Source organism: Mirounga leonina, unplaced genomic scaffold, assembly GCF_011800145.1.
Source record: "Mirounga leonina isolate KUSES-001 unplaced genomic scaffold, KU_Mleo_1.0 Mir_94, whole genome shotgun sequence".
NCBI lineage: Eukaryota > Metazoa > Chordata > Mammalia > Carnivora > Phocidae > Mirounga > Mirounga leonina.
Window position 1 is genome coordinate 3562856 of NW_023270855.1, and position 26535 is coordinate 3589390.

General features: G+C 54.9%; 1 protein-coding gene across 1 annotated transcript in view; it reads right to left on the reverse strand.

Moving 5' to 3' along the window:
- Nucleotides 1-10737: 10737 nt before the first annotated feature.
- NUP210 (nucleoporin 210) overlaps nucleotides 10738-26535 on the reverse strand; it is a 103420-nt gene continuing 87622 nt past the window's right edge. Inside the window, exons 31-40 of the mRNA XM_034996459.1 lie at nucleotides 25574-25749; nucleotides 23446-23666; nucleotides 22205-22341; nucleotides 19467-19584; nucleotides 18335-18481; nucleotides 16562-16812; nucleotides 15364-15580; nucleotides 13493-13588; nucleotides 13338-13421; nucleotides 10738-12123 (exon numbers count right to left, since the gene is read on the reverse strand). Of these exons, the coding sequence (XP_034852350.1) occupies nucleotides 12023-12123; nucleotides 13338-13421; nucleotides 13493-13588; nucleotides 15364-15580; nucleotides 16562-16812; nucleotides 18335-18481; nucleotides 19467-19584; nucleotides 22205-22341; nucleotides 23446-23666; nucleotides 25574-25749 (1548 nt within the window). The 3' untranslated portion in view covers nucleotides 10738-12022. The remainder of the gene's footprint in view (nucleotides 12124-13337; nucleotides 13422-13492; nucleotides 13589-15363; nucleotides 15581-16561; nucleotides 16813-18334; nucleotides 18482-19466; nucleotides 19585-22204; nucleotides 22342-23445; nucleotides 23667-25573; nucleotides 25750-26535) is intronic.

A 26535-nucleotide genomic window follows, 5' to 3' on the forward strand; every position in this document is an offset into this window, starting at 1 on the left:
ATTGAACTGAAAGCTTCACAGAGGTAGGAACTGATCTGTTTTGTTTCCCAGTGTAAATCAGAGTCTAGCACAGTGCCTGGCACACAGGGGTTGCTCAGTGTTTGTTGAAAGGATGTCCGCATTGATGAATGAATGACTAATGGATCCAGACCCATAATTGCTGACATGGCAAGATGCCCGTGATATATTTACATGCATGAAGAACGTAGGTTACAAAATCTCTACAGCTTGCTGACATTTCTGTAAGAAAAACGATTTCTCTGTATGCATATATAAAAAAGAAAAAAAATCTTGGAAGAAAGCACAGCAAATCGAAATGGAGTTAGCAGTCAGCAGAGGGGCTGAGGTGATGTTCCTTTTCTTCTTGCTTATCTATAGTTTCTGCTTCAATTAGCTCAAATTACCCAGTAATTAGAAAAGTGCATACAAACCCCTGGGGGGGCTTGTTGAAATGCAGGTTCTGATCCAGCAGGTCTGGAGCGGGACTCCCAGGTGATGGCCATGCTGTCAATTGGAGGACTAGTCTCTCTCTTAGATGTCCTGAGGCAGGCAGGGAGAGCCAGCAGCTGCTTGTTGCTTCCTTCAGACCCTCACAGTGGTCATTGTCGGTTAAATCGGGCCAGGGTTGGGCGGGGAGCTGGCCCTTGAGCCCACCCAGGCCTGCTTAGCTCTCCCTCTGCTGTTTAACCTCTCTACGGCCACGGACCAGGCAGCCCCTCGAGGGCAGCAGATGTGCTCCCTGAAGACCCGGCTCAGTGGGCAAGCTGGGGCCGGGGCACTGGGGCTACTCCTTCCCTGGACCCTCAGCCCCTCGGAGCTGGGAGCACCTGATCAGAACTGAGGGGGACACTGAGGCCCAGAGAGAGGAGGGGACTGACCAGATAGGACCAGAAGCAGAAGTCTAGGGGAGACTGGACGAAGGACAAAGGGACAGAACGAGGCGATGGTGCATATTTTTCCCGGATTGACCAGTCATCCTGTCATCTACCACTGAGGGGATTCCACCCTCACACCCATTTACCCCTAGGAGACCACTTTTAGCCCGAACACATCGGGCTCCTGCTCAGGCACCATCCGTGGCTCCCCATTGCCTGTGGGAGAGGTTTTACAATGTTTTGTTGACTCTCATAGAATTTTCATAAAACTCCACCCCCCCAACCTTTATAAGTTGGCATCTATGATCTCTCACCCTATGTTTAAAGGTATACTTTTATTAATAGGAAAGAGAACGTATTCAACATTTTGCAGGATGAAATGTGATGAGGATTGACCATAATTAGAATACTTTATGATATGACTTGATAAAATAGATTCTAATTATCAAATTAAATACCCTCCTCAGGATCTGAAATCATGTGAAATTTTATTGAATGGGTTTTATCCTTTTTGTAATTCAAAATGTGAGAAACCTCAAAAAGAGTCCAGGGAGATGGGAAAGAATCAATTTTGCTGACTTCTGTTTGGCTGTCCTGACTTCAGAACATCTCCACCCAGGCCACGTGTCCCCGAAGGGTAGGGGGGGTATTATAAGACTGGGAGAAACAGGGTGCCGGTGTTTTGAATGCAGTGATCTCAGTCATCCCAAATCAGTACCTGCCATCATCCCCCGAGTCTGAGGGCCGAGAGCTTTTTAGACCCAGCACAATATGCCACAGCTCCATTCCGAACAGGTGAGGATTCAATCCCAGGCTACTACCTGTTCCTTCCTACTGCTCATCACTTACTGTCCCTACCTGAGTTTCTGACCTTGCACTCAAACTGGTGCCTCTGCTGAGATGCCCATGGTTTCAGCTCAGGTTCGGACTTACCTCCTCCTAGGACTCTCCTCTGACCCACCAACCTGGCACAGTCCTTCTCCGAGGTTCTAGCACTTTCTATCCCATAGAAGGTGCTTGTCTGTTTCTCTCCCAGCCCCTCCATAAAGAAACCCCATCTGACTTTCTGACTTGCACTCTCCTCCCCTCGCCCTCATTCCCGAAGTCTCCTTGGGAAGCTGCCAACACATAACTTGAGCTAATAAATCTTTGGAGAATAAATACATGGGCAAGCAGGGCATTGATAAAGAGTGCCAACATCCCTTGGAGGTGATAACAGCAACTCAACTTTCCTGGCTTAGGGAACAGAATTATTGACTTGGAAGCCAACATGAATCTGCCTCCAACCTGCGTGTCTAAGAAACAGCCCTTGATAATTGTTCTTTGATTTAGATCATGAGCTCCCATTCCCCTCTTGCCCACTCATGGGAACTATCATGTCAGTGGTTCCTGAAAACAACAAAATGATTATATTTGCACATTTGAACACCCGGCACCCCGCCCGCACACAGTCCCCTTGCCCACTGCATCTGGAACATGTGGGCCGTAGGAGCAAGGAGCCGGGGCTGCAGCCGTCGTCTGCTCCTTCTGCATTTTAAGATGCTTCGGCTCCAAACCTATAATTTTGAACGGGGGTAAAAAACCTTCTAGCATACACAGCATCTTTTAGCCACTCCCTCTGTCTCTTCCTCTCTGTGTCCATCCAGGGCAAGTTGCCAGAGAAAAGCTAATACCTTCACAGCTTTCATTATGGGTGACCTAAAACCAGTCATTCTCCATCTCTAAGATGAAGGGTTCCTCTATCGACCCCAGCTGACTGGCTGCAGCTGCTGGATTAAGTCCTGCCTGAGCAGAGTGGGAAAGAGTGCTCGGGGCGATTAGCAATGTCTACCAGGGCCACGGGAAGGGAGCGTGGAGATACACGCAGAGAATTGTACCATTTATGAAATTCAGATTGAAAACTGGTTTCTTTGGCCCACACCAATTGTTTATTTCTATTCTTTAACCGTGAATTTTATTACCACTATTTATAAAGTCGAAGGTTTTACCCCTTGCGACCCCAAAGTTGGATTTTGGGAATTTCTAGAAAACCCCACTGGCTTTTATCCCCACGGGGCAGCTGGAGCCAAGTGGGTGAGGTCATGCACTCCAGGTCACAGTCCCCACCACCGGCTCCTCAGGCGTGTCATCTGCCTGGCCTGTCACACTCGTGCTTATGAGCCCAGGCTTGATAACTGATTTGCTCGGTTGGCAGGTGGCGGAGGGGACTGCTGTGGAAAGGCTCCCAGAGGGTAGTGTCGTGGCCCCCGAGAGAGCAAGGGTGGCTGTCTCAGACCACCCAGGCAGAGGAAGGAAGAAAAGTTCACATTTTCAAGCACCACATATCTGTTCCCACCGCGCAAGGGGTTTTCTAGCTCATTAAGCCCACACAGCAAACCTCTGGAGGAAGTCGTATTGCAATCACCATTTTACAGACAGAGAAACTGAGGCTCAGAGAGATGGTGTGACTTACCCAAGGTCAAGGTCACCTGGCTGGTAAGTTGCAGAGGCAGGAGTTCTACTCTGTGCCTGGGCCCCATCCGCCAGGCTCACGGGCTGCTGCCTTTGCCTTACCCCTCCTCTTGGGGAAGGGTCCCGAGGGAGGGAATGCCATTGCTCTGGGGTGATTATGCCTTAATGCAGATTCCATTTTCCCGGTTCTTATAAGTGGTCTTTATTTGCTTTCAGTAAATACTCCCCAAATGAAAGTGGTCACCTGATGAGGCTGCTAATGAAATCCTCCACAGAATTTTATTTGCTAATTACATACAACATAAAACTTAACAAAATAATAGACGATCACCAAACCCATGGTCTTGGGTTTTGGTTTCTTCCTTTTCTCACTCTCTAACCACTGCGATTGCTCACTTTACTTGATGAAAAAATTGTGGATCTAAACCAGCTCCTCGAGAATTAATCATAGGGTAAAATGCTCACGGGGATTTGTTTGTACACCTGCGTGAGCTATCTCAGCTGCAGTGGCCAGTACCATCAGGTGGGGACCTTGAATGTCAGGGGAGGGGGCTACGACACAGTGTGTTACTCAGGTGACCCTGGCCTCGTCCCTTCCTGTCTCTGGGCCTCAGTTCTCCCATCTGTACAATGAGGGAATTGAACTGGATCAACAGGGTTCAAAATTTTATTTCAGAAGCGGAAGACCTCAGACAAAATATCAATATATAAAATACCGGTGTGTATCTTGAATACAGAGCTGCCACTGATCAAAACAAAAAAGACAACTGTGACAAATTTGCATCCATGACCTTGATTCTTCTCTCCTCCTTTCACACCCTATGTTGTGTGGCTTCATAAATCCTCCCAGCAAAGGGAGAATCTATACCCCAAGCCCTGCTTCTAGATTCAGACACATGACTTGTTTAGTCCAATAGGTTCAAGTGCAGAGATAGCATGCCAGTCCCAGCCTAGCGCTCAAGAAGCTGGATGGTGTTCCCACTTGCTCTCTTCTATCTAGGTTGTCACCATGAGAGGGACATGTCTCACCCATCCTGTGGGTCCTGGGAGGAGGATGAGAGACACACAGAACAGAGCCACTTCCAGCTGAGCCCAGCCTAGATTACCTGACCCCTGGACTCATGAGAATTAATTTAGGATACTGAAATTGGGGGAAGGGGTAAGTTTGTTATGCAGCAATAGCTAACTGATACATTGAATATAAAATTGGGCATATGAATAGGTATTTTATAGAATTTCTCTTTTTTTAAGATTTTATTTATTTATTTATTTATTTATTTATTTATTTATTTTAGAGAGAGAGAGAGAGCACGAGTGGGGGTAGGGGCAGAGGGAGAGGGAGAGGCAGAGAATCCCAAGCAGACTCCGTGCTGAGCATGGAGCCTGACACGGGGCTCCATCCCACAACCCATGAGATCATGACCTGAGCTGAAACCAAGAGTCAGATGCTTAACTGATGGAGCCACCCAAGCACCCCAGTATTTCTCTTCTGGAGTGACAAATAAGTTTAAAAAAAAGTCAACATTTGGGTGGAGGACAGACAATACACAGAGAAAAATATAAATGACCAATAAACAAAAAAGTTCACCTTCAGTAGTGATCCAAGAATTTGAATTAAACTTATAACAGTCAACTTCACCCTCCAAACCAGCAAAAATAAATATACATGAATGACAGTGTGGTGTGCTGACAGGGATAGGGGGAACAGAATCTCTTGTATCCAGCTGGTGGGTGTGGGAATTGTGCAATGCTTTGGAAATCAATTTAGCACCATCGAGGCAAACTTATAACGGACATACCCTTTGCCTCAGCAGCTCCATGCCTTGATATCCCCACCCCGAGAAGCCCCAGCCCCTGGGCCCACAGAGCGATGAACAGGAACATTTGCTGGAGCACTGTTCAGTGCAGCGAAACTCAGAAATAAGCTTGCTGTCCAGCAAGAGGGGAGTGAAGAATAAGTTGAATAGAAGCTATACGACAGAATAATACATGACATCTGAGGAAAAAAACAAGAGCTGAGTGAGACAAAGTGTGGCCACAGTCACACAAAGTCATAAAAATACACACAAAAACAGGAATATTTTATTTACAGATGCTTATTATTAACAATAAAAGTTGCTTTGGAAGGGTATGCTGCAAATTTGTGAAGGTAGCTCGCTACCTCTGAGAAGGGAGGGAAGGAAGAGAGGACAGAGGGTAAATGAGATGCAAGTCACATTTGCAGTTTTTTGTTTGTTTACCCACCACCACCACCTCAGCCTGGGCGTGCAGACTCCCGGTGCACACACCAAGTGGAAGGCACAGGAGGCTGTCTTATCACGCTTTGTACTTTTCTATATTCAGGTTTTTTTCCTTATGAAAAAATAAAGTGACCCATGGGACAGCCCGAAGTAGAGCTGCTCAGAAGGGAGGGGGTGCAGGCCCTGGCTCCCTGCCCACACAGCCTCCCCCTCCAGGGGCGGGGGTCCCCACACCGCCCGCTCCAGATGGGCAGAGGCAAGAACCGAAGTGGAACAGCAAACCTTGATGCCAGTCTGCGTGGACCTGATTTCTGGTTCTGCTGCTTGCCAGTTGAGGGACACCAGAAGAGTGGCTTAACCTTGCGTGCCTCAGTTTCCCCATCTGTGAAGAGCTGAGGTGACGACCAAGTGAACTAGAGATGGGAAAGGGCTTGGCATGTGCTTGGTTGGGGGAGGGTTGCAATAAATGTCAGCAGCTTTGCTTGCTTGGGTGGCCCCAGACCTCTTCTAACAGCCACACTGGCCATAGGGAGCCATGGCTGGCTGTGGGAGGAGTTAGCTACCTGCCAGGCTGTCTTTGCTTGGCCCTGGTCTAGGTGGCATGGAGGTGGCGGGGGAGGCTGTCTCCCCCGCCACCTCAGGCCTTTGGGGTGAAAGGGACTGAAGAATTTCAGCTGCCACCTTCCTCTCCTGGCCTGGCTCCTCTCCCCACTGGCCTGACGCTCAGGGTGTTCCAGAAAACTAGAGCCCGTGGAGGAAAACCCACAAGTCACTTAGTCCTTCATGGGGCTCATTCTTGTATTCATTCAACAAACCATCCCAAACATATCCTTCCCTATGTAGTCCCACCTCCACGGTTTTCCTTTGGGTGTAGGACCCACACCAATGGAGCAAGGAATCCTTCAGAGCCATGTTTCCATCAATCCCTGGCAGCCTTGAATGTGTGGCTGATGGCGTCCCCACCCAGGATGGAGGAAATTGGAGCTCAGAGAGAGGAAGACCCTGCACCAGATGGCGTTTCTGTGCCTTTCGAACTTGGAGGCTCCCGCCTGAGTGCTTGGCCCCATGCCCTTCCAGCCATTTGCCAGGGCCACCCAGAAAACCCTGTCCCAGCAGGATGGATCCACCCAGGGTCCAGCTATGTCAGTCAGACTCTCTGACAAGTGGCAGGAAGCTAGCCTTCAGTGGTTCAGCCAGAGGGGAATCCGTATCACGCGTTGTATCAATCACCTACTGCCACAATAATGCTGCCTAACAAACTATCCCCAAGGTCAGTGGTTTTTCACAACTGTCATTTATTGAGTCATGGGTCTGCAGGTCAGTGGATCCAGGATGGGCAGATTCATTTCAGGTCCCTTTTAGGTGTCTTTCCCCCTCCCTGGACCAGCAGTTACCTGAACTTCCTTATTATTATGTCAAAGGCAGAAGCACAAGAAGGGTGGGTGGGGGCGCCTGGGTGGCTCAGTTGGTTAAGCGACTGCCTTCGGCTCAGGTCATGATCCTGGAGTCCCTGGATCGAGTCCCGCATCGGGGTCCCTGCTCGGCAGGGAGTCTGCTTCTCCTTCTGACCCTCTTCCCTCTCATGCTCTCTATCTCTCATTCTCTCTCTCTCAAATAAATAAATAAAATCTTAAAAAAAAAAAAAAAAAAAGAGGGGTGAGTGGACACTCGAGGCCTCTTTAAGCCCAGGCTCTGAACTGACATGCTGTCACTTCCACCACATTCTACCATGTCAAGTCACAGGACCATGGCCAACTTCCATGGGGAGGGAATATACTCAGCCTCTAAGGGGTGTGTTTGCAAAGAGGGAGAAGCCTGGGATGATAATGCACCTGCTTCCCGCTGGTAGCCACTCAGGCTGCTGGGCAGGCAAATGTTAGGATGGCCATTTTATACAATAGGGAACTGCTGTGGTCCAGAAAGGTAAAATGATTGCTCTCTAGCCCCAGCAGGCAGGCCTATGCTCCTGGCCACCTGATCTCTAAGCTTCACACACTCCCCCCTAGCCTAGACTTAGACCTTTGCCATTCATCCTGGATGCCCCAGGTCCTGGGCTTTCTCCTAGCCAGTCCATCAGACCTTGAGATGTAACATTTCCAGAGCACCCAAGATACACACACACACACACACACACACACACACACACACACGGAGAAGCAGATACAGAGAGTTAATTTTTGTCCAAACTTAGGAATTCTGGAGGAAAAAAAAAATCTATATGCAATACTGTATTTTTAGCGCTAAATGGTGCTAAAAGCATTTTTTGGCACCCTTTAGAGAGTGAAAGTTGCATGGTTTGGGAGCAGAAAGCTGAGCGGGCTGGGTGTCCTCTGGTTTTGTCAATGCACTCACTTCTGGCAAGGTCGGCCTGCTTCTGGCAGCACGTGTTTGCTGTCTTTGTGTGGTCACCTCTGAGCGTAAGAAGGCCCAGGCCTCCCACCTGCATGTCTGGCCGTCTCTCTAGAGTATCAAAGATGGGTAAAGGGAAGAAAATACCATCATCCGAGAGGAAACCAACTGAGCAGATGCAGAGACCTTTCTATTTTGATCTGAAAGAAGTTGAGGGGGTTGACATGCTGACATCCAGTCAACCCTGCAGGATCACCATACATGGATGTGATCATCCCATTGTCCTCACTAGCCATGAAAGCCAACCCCAGCTACAGATAGGGAGGGAGCTGTCTGCCGAGGAGCCTTCCAGGGAAGATGCCTTTAGTCCTTAGAAGGAGACAGGGAGAGATTGTCTCTGCTTCTCCTCTTCTTGTGGATGCTGTCATGTCTGGTTGTGATGTGACGCCTGGATCTTGGCAGCCATCTTGTGTTGGTGAGGGGGCTTCCCTGAAAGCAATACTGATGCTTAAATTGAGTGCTGCATGCCAGGCAGGCCCTGTGCTGAACATAGGACACTGGTTGAATGCTTTCTAGGTTTTCCTGTGTGGCAGGTCCCGGGACCATGGTAGACCCAGCCTCAAGGGGGTCCCAGCTGGGAAGGGATAGTGGGGTCAGACAATGGCAACACAGGATAGGGAATGACAGCAGAGGTCCAGGGGACGGGGAAGAGCACCCTCTCTCCTGCTCACCTGCTGTCTATCTCACCGTTCTGCAAACGAACGCTCTGTCTCCATCTGGACTCCTTATGGGCCCCGTTCCAGCTTTCCCCAACAACAGTGACAGGAGCACATGTGAACACTGCACCTCCCGTCTATCAGCTCATCTTGTCCTTGTAGGAGCCTCGCGAGGACAGTGTCCTCCTCATTTCCCAATCAGGGAAACCAGGCCCAGGGCACCGATGGTGCTTTTAGCTTTTTAGCTTCTGCACTTAGCTTCTCAATGTGGGCAGGCCATGACACGGGCTTACGCATCCTAAAGTCGGCCCTTGTCCTCCAGGCACTTCTGTGCCCAGTCACCCCCATTGCCTGGGGCCCTCAGTGCCAGATCTGCCCCACAGAGCCGTCCACAAGGAGCTGGGGCCTCCCCCCACCCCCGCCACCCCTTCTGAGAGTCAGATCAGCCATTTCCTCCGGGAGAGAGGGCACCCCTCTTCACCAACCTACTGCCCAAGAAGAAAGCCTCACACAGGGCATCTTGCTGATCTTTACAGTAACTCTGAAGGCACTACTGTGCCCACTTCGCAGAGGAGAAAACTGAAGCCCAGAGTGGGGAAGACCGGAGCAAGAACACACAGGCAGGAGAAGGTGGGTGTAGGACCCACCTCAGCCCCCCAGGCCCTGGGGGGCAGCTTCTACCTGAGGAGAAAGAGCAGAGGTGAAGGGGCAGAGCCTGTCTGGGAAACTGCAGTTTGCTGGGTGTGTACCACGGGGTGGCAGCCACTCCAGGGGCAGGCCGGGCTGTCGCAGCGTGTAAGCACGAGGGGGTGACGGTCAGATCTGTGAGCAGCCGGGGAGGGGATGGGGCAACTGAGATGAGGAGATGCTGGGGCGGGGAGGCTGGTGGGGAGACTGGGACCTCATGCTGGGGCTGGGGGGGCCCTGGGCCGAGAAAAGGGCAGGTTCATGGGAACTTAGAGACTGGCCAGATGTAGGGTATGGGCGAGGAGGGCCCGAGGAGGGGACCTCAGTCGTGCAGGCACAAGTGTGTCCATGGTGGCGGGGGCAGAGCTCTGGCCAGGCGGTGGCTAGATGTGGGGTATGGCCTGCAGGAGGGGGCACAGAGCTTGGCCGCCAGGCTTGCTTTTGGGCGCTGCCATTGAATCCATCGGGATGAGGTTTGGCCGTCGCAGAAGACCCACTTGACCTTGAAGCTCCTGGGAGTGTCGTTCTCTCCTGTCAAGGGAGGCTGTCCTGGGTCCGTGCAGACTCCACAGACAACGGCCTAGCCATTCTGGTGGCCCCTCCCCGGCCTGCCGAGCCAGGGGAGGGACAACGTGGTGTGGGGGGCACCACCTCCCGTTGGTCCGTTTCACGAGCTGCACGGGACACCGTTGCTCACGTTCTGTCCCCACAATGTAGTTGCATTATTGGCTTCCAGCCGCCAAAAGGGCTGGGAGACCTAGAGTGTATTGTGGCCACTCTCCACCCTGCTCTGAGTCAGTGGTCTGGGTCCTAAGGAAGAAGGCGGGTGATGTGGGGAACAGGTGGCCTCGACCAGAGGCACCTCCGGGCAGCCTGCCACCTCGGGCGGCCAACTGGCCTCTCTAGGCATCTGCTCCACTCCTGCACCCATGACACAGGACAGCAGTACCTACCTCGGGCCCTCGGGGTGAGCCCCTGAGTACTCTGTGAAAGCAGGCTAGGCCCTAGGGGGTCATGGAGGGCCAGCAGGCGACCACCCCTGAGGGGAGCAAGCACCGGGACAGAGGGGGAGGGGCTGGGGACCAGTAAGCAGGGGGATGGTGATCCCAGGGAGGTCAGCTTCTGAGGAGAGTGGGGGTGGAAGCCAGTGGGGCAGGAGGGCAGGAAGGGCAGGAGGAAGGAACAGCTCCCAAGGGAGAGAGGGAGGGGAAGAGAGAGAGAGAGAAAGGGGGCCGTGGTGATACCCGGTGACATGTGGGCGGGGCTGCCATGTCCTCAGGGCTGGCAGCCATGGGAAGATAGCACCGGAGGGAGGCCTTGGTGGCCAGTCAGAGAAGGGGAGTGTGGCACAGAGGGGCAGCAGAACAGACTTGCTCCCCAGGCAGGACGCCTGCAATTCTGGCAATGAGCACGCCCCTCTTACGAAATTAGAGCTTTATTAAATAAACCAAGTAGAAACGCGCCTATTTACATCCAAGTTGTCAGTTTGAGCTCAAGTAATATGCAAGGCACAATTCTTCCGGTCTCCAGCTTTACAAAAAATAAATCACATGGTCCAGCCCTAGAGGCCTGAAGTGGATTCACACTTGTGGCTCAGAGTCAAGCGGACGACTCCCCACACACAGTGGCCACGCATACCTGGCCCTGCGGGGCGTCCCAGTTCATCCTGAGAGTGGCACGGCTCTCGGCCTAGGGCAGAGGGGCCGCGTTCTGGGGGCCTCCGATGCTGAATGAACAAGGGTCTGGGAAGGAGGAGGGCCTTTTCCTCGTTGTCTTCTCCTTCCCAGCCCCTTCCTGGAGGGCAGGCCCACCCCCCTCACTGGCCAGGTCGGGCTCCGTGGCCTGCTGGGGAGCGATGCCAATGGGGAGACTGGTGCCCGCACCGGGCGGGCCAGAGGCTCAGGTCTGCTGAGATGCAAAAGGAGGAACAGATTAACACTGGGTCTTTGCGCTTGGGCGGAACATAGTGGCTTCTCCAGGAGAACACACAGAAGAACAGATCCCGGTCTCCGGCTCAAGGACATTTTCCTAACTACGATTTCATAGAGAGGCCAGGAGAGGGAGAAGGAACCAGACCCCACAGGACATCCCAATGGTGCTGTGGCCACGTCCAGGAGACGTTCCCACGCTTAGTCACAGTGGCCCACAGAGGGGCAGAAGGCGGCCCGGCTCCCGGCTCCCGTGGTGAGTGAGCGTTCCCCCCGGGGAGGCTGAGCCAGCACGGGGTCCCCACCGCTGCGTTCCTGAGGCTTCTGTGCAGTCACGGGGCCCGCACCTGACACTCATGTCTGTTCCCTCCCCTCATCTCCTAGCAGGAGCCAGACTAGGGGTAAAGTTTTCACGTGAGGGGAACACCCCACAAAAATGAAGCGATTAAAAAGTCCTTTCCCTGAGGCCACCGCAGTCACATCCCCTCCTAGGAAATGGAGCTTCTGCCTGCTCAAAGTCTTGAGAAGAGAGTGGTTCTAGAGACTGGAGGGAAAGAAAAGCATGACTACATGTTGTCCAGAAACCTCAGACAACCAGGCACGAAGGAATGAGCCAGCATCTTCGCAAAGGCTAAGAACGAAACCAAACCAAAGCCAACTGGAACTCCTGCGTGTAAGCAGCAGCTAGCGGGCACAGCCTGAGCTCCAGAACGGAGCAGGCAGCGAGGGGGGCCTGGCACAGTCCCCACTGCGGGGGCGCAGGGCTGGCCCACTGGCTAGTGGGAGGTGTATGCGGGGCTCCAGAGCCCCGAGTGCGGGCTAGCTCTACGGCTGGGAGGCAGTGCGGTGAAAGGCGTCGGCGACGAGGCAGCGAAATCTGGAGCAGAGAGAGAAGAAGTGAGTGACAGAGTAGATGGGAGACCTCGGCCTTCCTCAGGGATTCCTCAGTGCCCACGTCAGAACAGCCCCTGATAGAAGAAGTGTCAGCCACCCCCCCCTGACCACGCCCCCAGGCAGCCCTGGGCCGGCGGTGTGATGTCACCCAAGGAACAGGTGACGGCTGGACATGCAGAGAGGCCTGGAGCGTAAGCCCTGACCCCCCACAGCAGACCTGTGGGAGAGAGCAAGGAGTGGGTCTCAGGACCACACGGAAGCGGCCATGAGTCCACAGGGCATGCAGGGAGGAGAGCCTGTCCATCTGGGCAGGAGCAGCTCCTTGGGCAGGGAAAGCTGCATGAACAAAGACTCCAGTGTGAGCGGAAGAGTCTGGAGTGTTCAAGAGCTAATGCCAAAACTCCGCAGTGGCTCCGACACACAGAGGGAGGGGTGTATTGGGAGACGGGGTTAGAAAAGGTGAATGCCCACTGCCAGGGTGGCTGGGGAACGTTTGTGGAAGGCTATGGTTCTAGGGGTCCAGGATGCATGCGGGATCTTGTCACCCAGGAAAATGCATCTATACACAAAACCATTCTCTTCCAAAAAATTCAGATCCTTTGAAGCCTGGCCATGCCCCCTTAGGCTCAGTAGACACCTGTTCAGGGGAGAGAACCCTCCAATGGAACACAGAAGACATAAGGGTTGCCATGCGCCCTCATGGTCAGGCACTGCACTTCTCACAGGGAGAAGTGTCCCCTGGAGCCGTACAGGGTCACCAGGACCTCAGGGTCACCAGAGACAACCGGACTATGAAGAGGAATGGCCCTCGTGATTTCTCTCCCTCTGGGAGATCCGTCATCAGGCCTGTCCGGAACCCTCACCTCTGAGTCAGCCAGCCCAACCCAGCTTAGAGCCCTCGGTGGCAGCCCCGGTGGGGGGAGCCAGTCCCAGAGAGCACACCGTCAGAGACAACTCCCCGCCGCCAGCCCGCCGCCCTGCACCGACCTGCCTGGGAAAGCTCTCCTCGCCCAGGACTGGCATACCGTTTTCCCTCACCAGCTCCCCAGTCTGCCTTCTGGGCCTCACACCTCAGCTGCCACTCTTGCCCAGGGCCAGAGCTTCTGAGACTTGGGGTTCAGGGCCCACTTCCTCCCTCAGGACCCCTCCCTCTTAGCCCCAGCCCTGCCTGGCTGCATCCGCCAGGGGGCTACTCACAGTGGGGGCTGTGGCGAGGGCTGGCTCGTGGGGAGAGGGCCGGAGGTGCGGTGAGCTCCCGGGGCGCGCAGACTGTGTGGTAGGCTGCAAGACCACATGGCTGGTTAGAGCTGGGGTGGGGGGCAACCCAGGGCACACAATGCGGCCCACCTCACCTATGATCATGACAGCGGTCCCAGCCAGCAGGGCAAAAAGTGTGAAGAACATGACTTGGTAGGAGTCCAGGAAGTGCTGGAAGAGGGTGGCTCCGTCTGCGATGGATGGAAAGACAAGTCACCAAAGCAACGCACGGAGTTGCCTTATGTCTGTGTGGGTGGCCAGAGGGTGAGGTGGCCTGCCCGAGGCCTGGGGCGGCGTCTGGTCCTGTGGGGCGGCCACCCCAGTGCTCCGTCCTATTCCATCCTGGGCCACTTGCACCGACCCAGTTCCACCCGAGGCCCCTGAGGCCCCGCTTCCTTGGAAGTGGGCTCAGTTTCGGTACCCATTCCAAGGAAGAACAGACCTGTCCGGGGGAGTCGGAGGGTGGGGGCTGCCCAGGAGGCAGCCAAGTTGCCCGGAAAGGCAAGGCAGTGTTGAAAACGTCAAGCTGTGAGCGGCGTTGCTCATGACAGTGGAAGTCAGGGTTGGGCAAAGGCACTGGACAGGGATACTGCCGCCCTCCGAACTGAGGCCCAAGCACCAAGGGAGCCCAGTATCAGCTGCTCCAAAGCCACCCCTCCTCTGGGGCCCCGCCTCGGGGTGGCCCAGACTGTGGCTTCCTCTTCCCTCTCCCCCCACCTCATCCTGCACCCCTCCCTCCCCGCCACTGGGCTGTCCTGTGTCAGAACACATCCCTGCTTGGCAGGAAGGAGGTGGTGGCCTCTTCAAGTGCCCTTAACATTGGTCCCACCCCTTCAGTGGGCTCTCAGCCAGACCTGACCAGACCACTTCCCTGCTCTCAAGAAAAAGCCTGAGTCCTCGGCCTGCCATTCAAGGCTCCTCATGGCCCAGCCCTCCATCCTGCACATCACCCCAGGGTCCTTCTGACCGCCTCGCCCTCCCCCTGGCCACTCCTCCTTCCAGACCTGGTGTAAGCAGCCCCTTTGAACTGCACCCTCAAGCTGGCAGAGGTAAAATTACCCCCTTCGTGTGCCTCCCACTTCTTAAGGCCCATCTTTACAACCATTCCTTTCTTACTGTGTTTATAACCCACGCCCTATCTGAGGTGGCGGGCTTCTCAGGCCTCTGTCCAGCACAGGGGCTGGTATACAGCAGGTGCTAATAATGACTACAGAATCAGTGAATCATCTATTACTGAGCACCTACTGTATGTTAGGTAGGCCCTGTTCTAAGCACTGTCCCCACATACAGCACTTTAGCTTCCAGCTGGGGAAGACCAGCGGCAATCATAGTTAATTGTATTAATTATTCTATAGGCTGACAGTTGAGAATAGTGCTATGGAAGAAGGAAACGGGTTTGAGTGGAAGTAAGGTTCAAAGTTTCCTACTATATGAGCAGAGAATGTTTGAGGGAAGGTTGGTTTGATGGAGGTGGGGGTGGGGGCCAAGGGGCTATCTGGGGGACAGGCATCCCAGGCAGAGGGAACAGTGAATGCCAAGGACTTAGCTGGGGGCTGCATATGTCCCCAAAACAGAAAGGAGGCCAGCGTGGCTGGAGCAAGGTGCTCAAGGGGGAGACAAGCATAAATGGGTCGGGAAGGCAGATTATGCTGGGCCTTTCAAGACATTGGAGAGACTTGGGCTTTATCTCCCTCGGGAGGTGGGAGCTATAGCACAGTGTTTGAGCAGAGGAGGGGCATGATCTAGTCACATTTCAACAGGATCCCTCTGGCTGCCATGCTGAGAACAGACGGAGAAGCAAAGCACGTGTGGCTGCTCGAATGAGTGATATTCGCTTTGCAGGATGTTCTGCGTTTCTGAGTCGTCCAGTTCTCGACGCCCCCAGGTTCCCACAAACAGCCAAGACCACCCAGTCCAGCCCTCCTCACCCAGGCCCATCCCAGCTGTGCCCCATCCCGTGACTCACGAGGACCAGGCCCTCGGCGATCCATCACAAAGGCCACGGTGACCGGAATGGTGATGGCTTGGTTAGTCATGGGGCTGGAGAAGGTCAGGGCGGTGGACAGAGGCCCCTGGCTGCCGGCCGCAGGATCCGAGACGCCAACTGTGTAGGTGATGAAGCTGGGGAGCCCCAAAGACTTCTCCTTCTCAAAGGCCAGCACAGCTGGGGACCCTGATTTCACCTGGGAGAGACATTAGGGCTGGAGAGGAGCACCCCCCCACTTCTGCCTGACATGCTGGGCTTCCCTCCTGGGCCCGAAGGCCAGGGGTGGAGACCCCTCCCCAAGCCCTCTTCCTAGGCAGGTGATGATGCCTGGGTACTTGTGACAACGTGAAATCTGCAAAGTCAGGGAAGGAGCACAGTGTCTATACTTGGAGTGTTTTTAAGAAAGGACAGATCAATATCATTGAATTCTAATCAAGTGCTCTTTAAAAAAATGCTAAACTAACATGAACTATCATCAAACGCCAACTTTCCAAGGGAACAGCCTGGAGCTCTGTTTATGGCCAATCGCCAGCAGCTCAACCCCAGGGCCTGGCAGACCCTCTGTCACCAGCAATGAATTCATCCCTGTCTCACTCCAAGAATGTTCAGTCATATTCACTGCAGCAAGACAAGAGATGATGAAGCAAACAGTGGAGCCAAAAACCCCTTCACCACATCACCCCAGATCTTCTCCCAGCTTGCTGGGCAGCAGGACCCAGGACACCATTCACCCAGCATTCAGCAGATGGGGAAACTGAGGCCCAGAGCCAGGGACTTGTCCCCAGTTGTGCAGGCATCAGTGATAGGTCAGGGATTAGGGCTTTTTCCTCCTGCCCCATGTCAGTGTGCATTCCTGCACTGACTTCCTTCATTGAACATATGAAATGTTCACTGAGCACATACTACGTGCTAGGGAAGCCCTATGCTAAGTACTGGCCTCGCATACTTAACTCCTGGTTGGGGAAGACTTGCAGAAGTCACAGTAATTAATACAATTACACAGGCTCATAGATAATGGTAATGCTGGGGGAAGGAAGAAGAAGATAAGGCCTATTTACATTTTTAAAAAAAATTTTTCACTTTAAAGAGAGGTGGTCCAGGCCTCCACGTTCCACCTGGGCCTCCCTGCCTCCTGGTCCTCTCCAAGGCCCCCGGCTCGTGCATGGACGCCACTCACCTCCAGGTTTTCGAGAATCTCCATGGCACCAAAGACCTTGACCTCCGAGCTGGTGTAGTGGTTGCTCAAAAGGATTTCAGCCTGGTCAGTGTACAGCCCTGGGCTGAAGGGCACCTCGGCGCCCACGTGCTCTCCTGGGATGTGGATGCCCGGGATGGAGGCGGTGACCAGCAGCACCGTCTTCTTCATGCTGAGATGCTTCAGCTGTTTGTCTGTCAGCCTGTGCATTGTGACGGAGCAGAGGTACCGGCCTGTGGAGACGAGGATGTTCCACACGGTCCCCTCTCCCGCCCGTGCCCTGATGCTCCACTTTCTCCTGGCAACTCCTTCTCATCTTTCAGAGCCCAACTGAGGCATCACCTCCTCTGGGACCCTCCAGGGACATCCCTCTTTGGTACCCCTGGTCCAGCCTGGACATGCTTTCTGTGACCAGCACTCTTGCTCGCTCCTTTCTCAGAATGCTCTGGTTCACCAGATCCGCATCGCCCTGACATTCCTGGGGTGGGAAGGCGTGGGCCAGCTCCACATCTCAGGGCCCAGCCGTCCTGGCTCAGAGGGACGGTGAGTAAACGATCAACAGATACCTTGACCCAATGCTGGGCTACAGGCCAGTTGGGGCTGACTCCCAGTACGGCCTATGGCCCCAGATACAGCAGAAAGTTCTGGAAAGGCATGGATTGGGACGATTTTGATACCTGTTGGATCCTCCATGCCTGCCCTGGGTAGACAAATGAGTTAAATGGACACTGTCAAGCGGGGCCCTGGAGAGCCCCCCAGTCCGGAACCAGGGTGCTTGTGCTGGAGTCCCTTCCACGCCCAAGCCAGCCAAGCATCCCTCGGTGAGTCGGCTAGTTTCCCTCAATAAAGTGGGAATAACGTCGCACCCCTCATGGGGCCACATTCGCGAATAAATAGGGCACGGGACCCCCAGGTGCCTGCTCCGTGCCCAACTGTGCGCTTGGGCCCCACACACGACGTGTTCTGAGGACACACCTCCTGCGTCTTAGGCGGCGGCCCGGGTGCTGACCCGAGCCATGGGGCGTGGCAGGCTGGGCTTACGGCCAGGCATCATGCTGATGCTAACTCCTCCTAATTAAGAGTGGGCAGCATGTTCTTGGAAGGAACTGAAAAGTGGGCCAAACGCTCATCAACAGTCGTTACCATAATGACATTGGCATCCACCATCGAGGACTCGGTAACAGGAGTGTGTGCCGGGCACTATGCTAAGCAGGTCGCAGGAACTATCCTACCGAACCCTTGAAGTGCCCCAGGAGGGCACTCCTCTCCTCAGGTTGTGTTGGTGACACTCCGCGTCACCTGGCCCACATGCCGGGGGCCCAGGCAGTCGCTCCAACCCCAGGGCACCAGCCTTCGGCTCCACGGGCCATGGAATGGTGATGCTCGGACACACCATGCGGGCCCAGGACCCTTCCAGCCCCGGCTCGTTTGCACCACTCGGCCCTGACATGCGGGCAGGCAAGGCACCATCCTGCCCAGGTCACAGAGCCTCAACACCCACTGGTTCTGGACCTCAAACCCAGCTTTTCCAACTCAGAAGTGTCCTTCCTGCTGCATGGAGTGGGGGCTGCGGAGAACGGCCACCACCCAGCACAGGCCTGCCAACCCCTCCTGGTGGCCGGAAGGGGCCAGTGGCCAGAGGGGTGGCATCAGTCCCCGGAGCTCCCGACAGACAACGTCCCTCTATGCAGAGGGACAGTGAGCCGAACACACCCAAAGGAGCCAGTCTTCCCACTGAGACCCTTGCAAACTCACCCAGAGTTGCGTCAAATCCTGGCTCTGCCGTGAAAACGTCGCGTGCTGGGAAATCGAAGACGTCCTGCTTGAATTGGACCTGGCAGCTAATGAGGGATTCTGGATGCAGAGTCTCCATGATTTCCCTCTGAGCAGGGGAGCACTCACCTGGAGACGGGAAGGGGGTGAGAAGGGCATGGGCCAGGCCCACCTGGGCCTCTGTACCTGCCCGCGGAGCCCCAAAATGAGGAAGCGAGAGCAGGCCGCACACAGGCCGGCGGGGCTGCAAAATGTCGCACACGGGGTGCCCCAAGCTTCACGATGCTGCCACAGTTTACAAAAGCTGAGGACAATTCTAGGGAGGAGGAGGGTCATTCTAAATCATGGGCAGATCCGAATCTGAGCATTTGGGCTAGAGCCTGCATCCAGTGGCCCGGCAGATGGGTTGGCCCACTAATGCACGTCATCTGTTCCTGTCAGCAGGGGAAAATGGGCAATTTATTTCTGGACATCAGGAGGGCAACAGCTCCCCACTAATACACTGAGTATCATTTCTGCAACTGCACGGTGCTGTCCCCGTGCACTGAGGTAGGAAAACAGAGGTTACTGGATGCAGTAAAGCTGCCTCATCAATCAGAACGAGAACAGCCGTATTTAATTCTACCAGTTAAGTGGTTAAAAAAAAAAAGAAAACCAACCCCAAAACAGCCCGTATTGATGTATTTATTTCTGACAGCTGGTGTCCAGGGCTGTCATAGGCAGGGGACAGGGTCGAATGTTCTATGCATGACTTGGAAGAGGTAATTACAGAAATCAAAATCAGCAGTGAGGCCTGCTAAGTCATTACTTTCTGGGATTAGTGGGGGTGACGTGTGGCTTTCTTTACTCGGTGCCCTAGGGCTGAAGTGGCATTTCCAGCTCAGACACAGGCCGTGTCTGGGTGCCGGGCTCTTTTAGGAAGATCTCTTTTTATGGTCTCCGCTTGTGGAGGACTCGGATTTCTAAAAAGCTGGAAGGAATGGGCCAGCAGGGGTTTAAATGCTCTCTCTGGCTTTGGCGTGAGTTTGAGTGGGAAAAGCAGACAAAACCGCAGCAGAGTCCCTGAGCCCAGTTCCCCCCCTCCCCCAGACCAAGCAAGCCCCTCACTCTCTACCTCTCAGGTTAGAGCTTCTGTCTCCCACGGTGACAGTCACCTTGGAGGCCTCCGGGAAGCTGGTCTGGCCTGGGCGGACGGAACGGGCTACGATCCTTTGAGGGACACCAATCACTATCTGGGGAGGGAGCCGAGGCAGCTACACTGAGCACCGATCACGTGTGGGCTCCATGCCGGCCATTTTCCTGACCTCACCCTGCTGCCTGTTTATGGGCATGGCCCATTGCACAGGGGACAAAACTGAGGCTCAACATCTGGAAGACCTGTCCAGAGGTGGTGGAGCTGGGGTTAGACCCCGGACCAGTCAGACTCTGCAGCCTTGCCCTCTCCCGCTGAACAGGCTGCTTTTCCTGAACAGCGGAGCACGAGCTGAACGGCAGGCCTGAATTCATTCAACGGTTTGGGGTGAGGCGCAGAGCTTGGCTCCCGTGGAGGTTGCCATCACTTCTCTGTTCATCAGTTTGGTTAATTAGTCTTTCGGCAAAGAGCGAAGGCGCTGTTTTACTTTACTGTCATTTATTCAAAATAAATCACCCTAAAATGCAACTCACACAGCCTGAGTAGGGAAGGCTCCCCCAGACTCAAGTCTTCCCAGGTTTTTCCCTGCCCATCCCCTTTGCTCATCCTGCACTGGCCACACCCAAACCCCTCCAGTTGTGTGCCTTCCTTAAGCTTCCACCCTCCCCTGCAGAGCCTAACCCCATCAGAGCCGGACCCCTTGCAGGCCCAGCTTGTGTCACCCCCTCTACCTGGAAGTCTGTCTACCCACCTCTGGGCAGGCACTCAGCACTTCCTGCCTCCCAGGAACGTGATCTCCCTAAGAGCCGGGATGGGGTCTCACTCCTCCCCAAAGCCCACGCAGCTCCCAGGGCCATGGCTGACACAGAAGCATAGGCAGGCCCACAGGCTGGCCCCATCACCTCCAGACTCACTGGTAGGCACCTGCACCCCGGCCCTAGTTCTGCACATCTTCTCCTGGACTCCTTCTGACCACCATGCTACCGTCTTCTTCCCCGTTCCTCTTCCTCCTCCTTCACACCTTGCAGAGGGGGCCCAAGGCCTTGCTCCTCTCCCCTCCTGCTCTGGTATGTTCTGCATGTTCCCATCTACTCTCAGGTCTTCCAGAACCATTTCTGTCCTTAGACCCCCACCCCATCTCCAGCTTTCTGCCCTGGAGCTCCAGAAACACCTGCTGCCTCTCCATCAGCCCCACATAGAGGAGCTGCAACCACATCAAGCTGGCCATGTCTCAACTCACTCATCTTCCACCCACGCTGGCCACTCCTTCTGCATCCCTAACCTCCCCCCCCAACCTCCGGTCAGGGTGAAGGACCAACATCCACCTTGTCATCCAAGCCAGACCCCGGGGCAGTCATCCCCAAAGCCTCTTATTCCCTCATTCCCTACTTCCAAATGGTTTTCAAGCTCTGGTGACCCCCCTCCTTAATCTTCCCCAAACCCACCCTTAGTTTCTGGCCACCCAACAGTGCCAGCTGAAGGCCCATCCTCAGCCCCCTGGCTGGCTACCCTGCAGCTCCTCCCCCTCTTCTGGGCTCTTAGACTGCCAGGCACCGGGACCCGTTCTAAACCTTACCTCTGATCTAGATCACTCTCTACTGTAAAAAAAAAAAAAAAAAATCCTTGATGAATCCCTCCTGGGTTTGGCATAAGCTTCCACCTCTTTGCTCTGGAATAGTAACAGTTGCAGCTAATACCTACTGAACATTTGCTGAGTACCATTCTAAATGTTTCACATATGTGAGCGCCTTTAATCCTTAACAACACTCTTCTGTCCATTTTACAGACAGGAAAACCAAGGCACAGAGAGGGGAAATAACTTACCCGAAGCCACACAGCCTCTCAGCGGCCCAGCTGGGATGGGAACCCAGGCAGCCTGGCCCCAGAGCTCACATGCTTAACCACCCCACAGAACTACCTGGAACCCAGGGTGGATCACGATTGCAATGCCAGCCTCCATTCCCCCCCACTGCCTAGGTTCCGGCCACCAGGGCTGCGCTCTCGAGCCCGGCACACCTTTGCCTATGCCATGCTCTCTCATCCAGCTCCCCACCGCCCCAGCCCCTGCCCACTCTTGGCGGCTCCTCCCGGGAGGGCACAGCTTCATCAGTCACAAGGTGCCCCTCTCTGGGACCGGCTCACCCACTGCACAGCCCCAGCACTAAATATGTGAGCTATTAGCTTAAACTGCTGGATTCGATCACGTGCACGCTGGCTCTAAAATGAGGCACATTTGGAACACAGCCAGACGTTGCTCATTGATTCATTCTCAGCTGGAGATAAATAGAAGAGAGAACGGTTTTGTTCGCCTCCAGAAAGCGTCAAGAGGTGACTTGCCAGGGAGGCTTAACTTTGCTGGTGACGCCACATCACCGTGCTGGCCTGCCCACGCCGAGATTCCTGGGGAGACGCCCCCGGGGGATGCTCCGGCCCTTCCACCAGAGTGCATGGGAGCCGGGGGGCGGGGGGGGGCAGCCACCCCAGGACATCAGCCCCTGTCATGGCACCATTTTGAATGTGGGGAGGCGGGGGCCTGTGCAGAAAAGGGAGCTTGTTCCAATCCCAGAGGCAGTAGGCAGCGGAACCCAGACTCCTGACTCTGGATCCTGACCGCTGGCAAGCTGCTACCGCTTCTTTTCTCGAGAAAAGGGAGGTGTTCAGTATAGAAAGCTAAGGGTTTCACCCCGAGTGGGTCAGCCACGTATGCCCCGAAGCCCCACCTCCTTGTAGGTCCTCAGGTACCCAGCAACCTCGTAGTAAACCGTCACAGATCCCGCCTCTTGGGCCACAGCCACGCCTGTCCTGGGCTCGATGTGGAGGACGCTGCTGGCCGAGGAGCTCCAGGTTCCAGAGAGGCCTGGGAGAGGAAGCCCTGGCTGTCACTCACCGTTCCCACATCCGAAACTGCGGCCAAACCCTGTGCCCTGGGTGACCGTGCCAGCCTCCTGGGGGCCCCGCCCAGCCCCATGCTCTACACTGCTGCCCTGGGGGCTCACTCGTCACCCTCAGGGTAGAAGCCATCCCACTGGCCTCGGCACCCTGGCTTGGCCCTCCCCCACCCCCCACCGGCTCCTGGCAGTGGCCACCTGGGGCCACCTGCAGGTCTAGGTCACCTGCTCGCTGCACAGCTGCCACCCTGCCCAGAGTGAACCTCTGGCCCTCCTTTCTCTCCACTGCCTCCCTGCTTGCAATCTCCTGATCATTCCCTTGTCCTGGGATGACCTGGGAGCAGGCCCTCCCCACAGGACCGCCCCTGCCCACCCCCAACTGTGTCAAACAAAGCTGGTGTCAGGCTCAAGAGCCAGTGCTGGACAGTACTTCTTAGTTAAAAGCCAATCACATTATAGAATATATACCACAAAATAACAACCACATTCTATTTCTGGCACATTAGATTTGTTTTTCTTTAAGGGCAGCGGTTAACTTCCTTTCAAAATGAATTTAATTAGATTAAAAAAATAAGGAGTCACTTGGAAAACCTGAAACAAAACAAGTAACGTAGGTCATCGATATACAGGTGGTGTGGGAGTGGCTGAAATCTGGAAATCGTGGAACGGGCCCAGTAGCTCTTCTTTGCTTACATTTCCTTTCGGAGGTACTCTGTCCTACTCTGTAACCACTAGCCACGAAATGCATTCAAATGAAACAAGTAGCTCCTCGTCGCATTAGCCACATTTCCAGGGTTGGATTGTGAGTGCCCCCCGCGTTAGACGGTAGATACAGGGTATCTCCGCAGTGGCAGAAACTTCTACCAAATAGTGCTATGTGAGCACAGGGCTGGCAGGCTTGCTCGGTAAAGGGCCAGATGGGACACGTGTCGGGCTGTGGACACGGGTTCTGACGCCTGCTCTTGAACCTCCGATGAGCTCGGCTTGTCTTACCCTTACAACAGGAGCCCGCTCCCATCTTCGTGACTGCCTGGATTCAGAAGGGTTCCCCGGCCAGTATCCACCTCTCTTACCTTCCAGGCCGACCAGGACTGTGGCCAGACAGAGGACGTCCCCCACCACCACCGCTCCGGACAGCTCCGGGGAGATGGCCTGCTGGACGGGCAGCGGGACGAAGTCGGAGAGGCCCACGTGCTCCGAGTCCCACACGCTGAGCAGCGTCAGGCCGACGCTGACGGTGCGCACGACACATGTGTTGTTGGTGGTGCCCTTCCCAATTTGCACAAACTCATCTCTAGGCACAGGAGGGGGAGGCAGGCTCTCAGTCTCAGGGAAGGCGCGCACGACTTCAGAGGGAGAAACACACTGAGTCCCCTGCCCGGTGAAGCTTCTTGCTGACCGTGGCCCCAGACGTCCCCTGGCTCAAGTTTCCCAAGCAGCTGCTGCAGATCTGGGGCCACCACAGGCCACATGAACCTGACCTCCTCTCCTCTTCCCTGGGAGGAGCCCATGGCCCACAGCTGGGGTGGCCCGGCGCATATCCCCCACGTTCCAGAGGGGAAGGCTGAGGCCGGAGGGCAAACGCTTGCCTACAAAGCGCTTGCCAATCCCTTCCCAACAGTGAACTGGGACGCTCTCAGGAGGCACGACCTCTGCCCCCTGCCTCCTCTGTAAAATGGGGATGAGAATGTACCCGCGTCCCAGGCTTGACCTAAGTGTGAAACCAGACCGGTGGCTATAAAGCAGTGAGACCAGTGGCCGGCACGTGGTTAGTGCTTGGTCAACACCAGGCCTGGACTGGCTGGCCTGAGGGGCAGGGTCTCTGGCTTCCTCCCTTTCCTCCACTGTGCCTTCTGACCCCTGAGCCCTGACTGGTCTCCAGGAGAGGTGCTCCCACCACAAAAAGGCCAGCGGGACTTCTGTGGGGTAGCTGAGGGGTTGGGAGGACCCGCCTCCACTTCCTCCAGGGTAGCCTAGGTCTCAGACAGATGCACAGCCCATACCACGTGCACGGAGCTCCACGGTTTGCCAGAGGCCTTTGCGACTATGGCCTCAGTTGATGGCCCTGAGGACGAGGCAGGTTCCCCACACAACAGGTGTGGAGACGGAGGCCTGGAGAGGTGAGCTGCCTTGCCTAGGAAGGGCCCACAAAGGGCAGAGCTGGGGCTTGAACTGGGCCTAACCCCAAACCCCGGTCCTTCTACCATGCTACGTCCCCCATGCCTGGCCCCAGGTATGTGAGCAACAGGGGACAAGTCTGTCGCAGGCCTGTGGGGAGGCCAACTTACAACGGACACCCACACCTGGATACAATCTTCTGCCCCCCATGCTCCCTAGCACCCCTGCCCAAGACCCTCCTTCCTCCTGTGCCTGATGCCTCTCTCTCCTGCTTTTAGCTGGTCTTCAGTCCCCTGGGGCAGTAGTTCTCAAGCTTTAGAATTGCCTGGAAGCCTCCTTAAAAGACAGAGTGTTGGGTCCTGTGCACTTGCATTTCTAAGGGCTCCCAGGTGCTGCTGGCGCTGCTGGTCTGGGGACCACGCTTTGAGACTCACTGTTCCAGCAGACCCAGTCAGAGGTTTCAGCAGGCCCAGACTGAGGCCACGGCTCTCTTCCTGCTCTGGAGAGCACCCTCTCGCCTCACATGAGGCCTGTGGCTGCAGCTGTATTTCCAAAGAGCCAAAATGAATTGTACGTGGAACCAGATGCGACCTGGTATTCAAACCCACTTCCTGGCTGTGTGACCCTGGGCAAGTGGCTTGACCTCTCTGAGCCTTGACAAATAGGCTATAGTGAGGCATCAGTGAGACACAGGAGGGGCAGTGATTGTTCCTCACCCGCACCGGGGCGCTGGAACATGTGCGTCTCCCCTGGGGGGGGCTTTCCCAGGCACACACAAGTCTTACCACAAGCCTTTCAAGAACCAACCCCGACACTGTGTCTCGCCTCCTGGCCAACAGGGCACATTACCGATAGCTTCCTGCCACATGATAATAAAGGCTCTGGGCCCCGCTTTCTCCTCACTCCTGCCTCCTGGCCAAGCCCAGGGCTTCCCCCTGTGGCCCTAGAAGTGTGGCACGTCCCCTCCTCTTGGCGACTGCAGGTAACAAAGTCTCCTTTCAGTGGCACTAGGCTGTCCAGTTGCCATCCAGGTACAACTGAGGAATGCCTTCCAGTGGGAAATGAGGGTCACCCACAGCCTACCTGTTGGTTGCAAAGCTGAGGACCGAGTTGTGAGCATGGAAGATGTCTCCGGAGTTGTCATGGAAGTGGACCGTGAAGGTCACAGTCGTTCCCAAAGGCAGGGCTGCCAGAGCCTCCTTGTTCTGGGTGTGTAGGGCGGGGCTCATGGAGATCCTCAGGTAAGAAACTGGAGACACCTGAGGATAGTGAGCAGGTGTGGTGGTGACCACCCTGGGAACCAGCTTCCCCAGGACGAGACATCTGCCCCCAGGCGGGTCACCTCCCTCAGGAAGGACCGGGAGCTGGATCGACTCGGGGGTCACGAAAGAGAAAAGGCCTTGGTCTCCTGAGTGTCCCAGCCTAGTGATGAGACTCCTGCCTCCCCACACAGCAGGCCGGGCTTGCGAAAAAAAACCCAACCTACAAGAGTCAAAACCCATGGCTTTGAAAAATTAGATCATTATTCACATTTGCAAAAATATCCCCTGGGCTTTGAATGTTTGGTTTCTCTGGGAAACCTGGCTCTCCGGGTGTTTTAAGTGGAAACAATGCCCATTTGGACTGCAGAGGAGGCATTAACTGGGAGCTGCTGGGAGCCTGCAGATGCTCCAGGGAAAGCAGGATGGGGAGGAGGGAACCCGAGCTCCAGAGATGGAGGCCTTGGTCCCTTAACTCCGAGTAAAATCTATCCTGGCCAGAACTTTCGCCCCCTCAAAAGACCTAATTTCTGGGATAAAGATCAGTGGGTGCAGTGACAGGTATACAGCTGGTGCTCAATACATATTTGCTGAAGTAGGGTGAGCAGTGAGTCACTTCTACTTACTCAAAGAGTAGGGTGGAGGGTTCCCACCTTGAAGCAAAAAGGCATTAATTAAGGAAGTAGGTCTGTGACCCCAGCAGGATCGCAAACTTGAAGTCACGCATCTCGTCTGTCACTCAGGATTCAGGATGTGGCTAGGAGGAGGTGCAGGTGGGAAATCTGG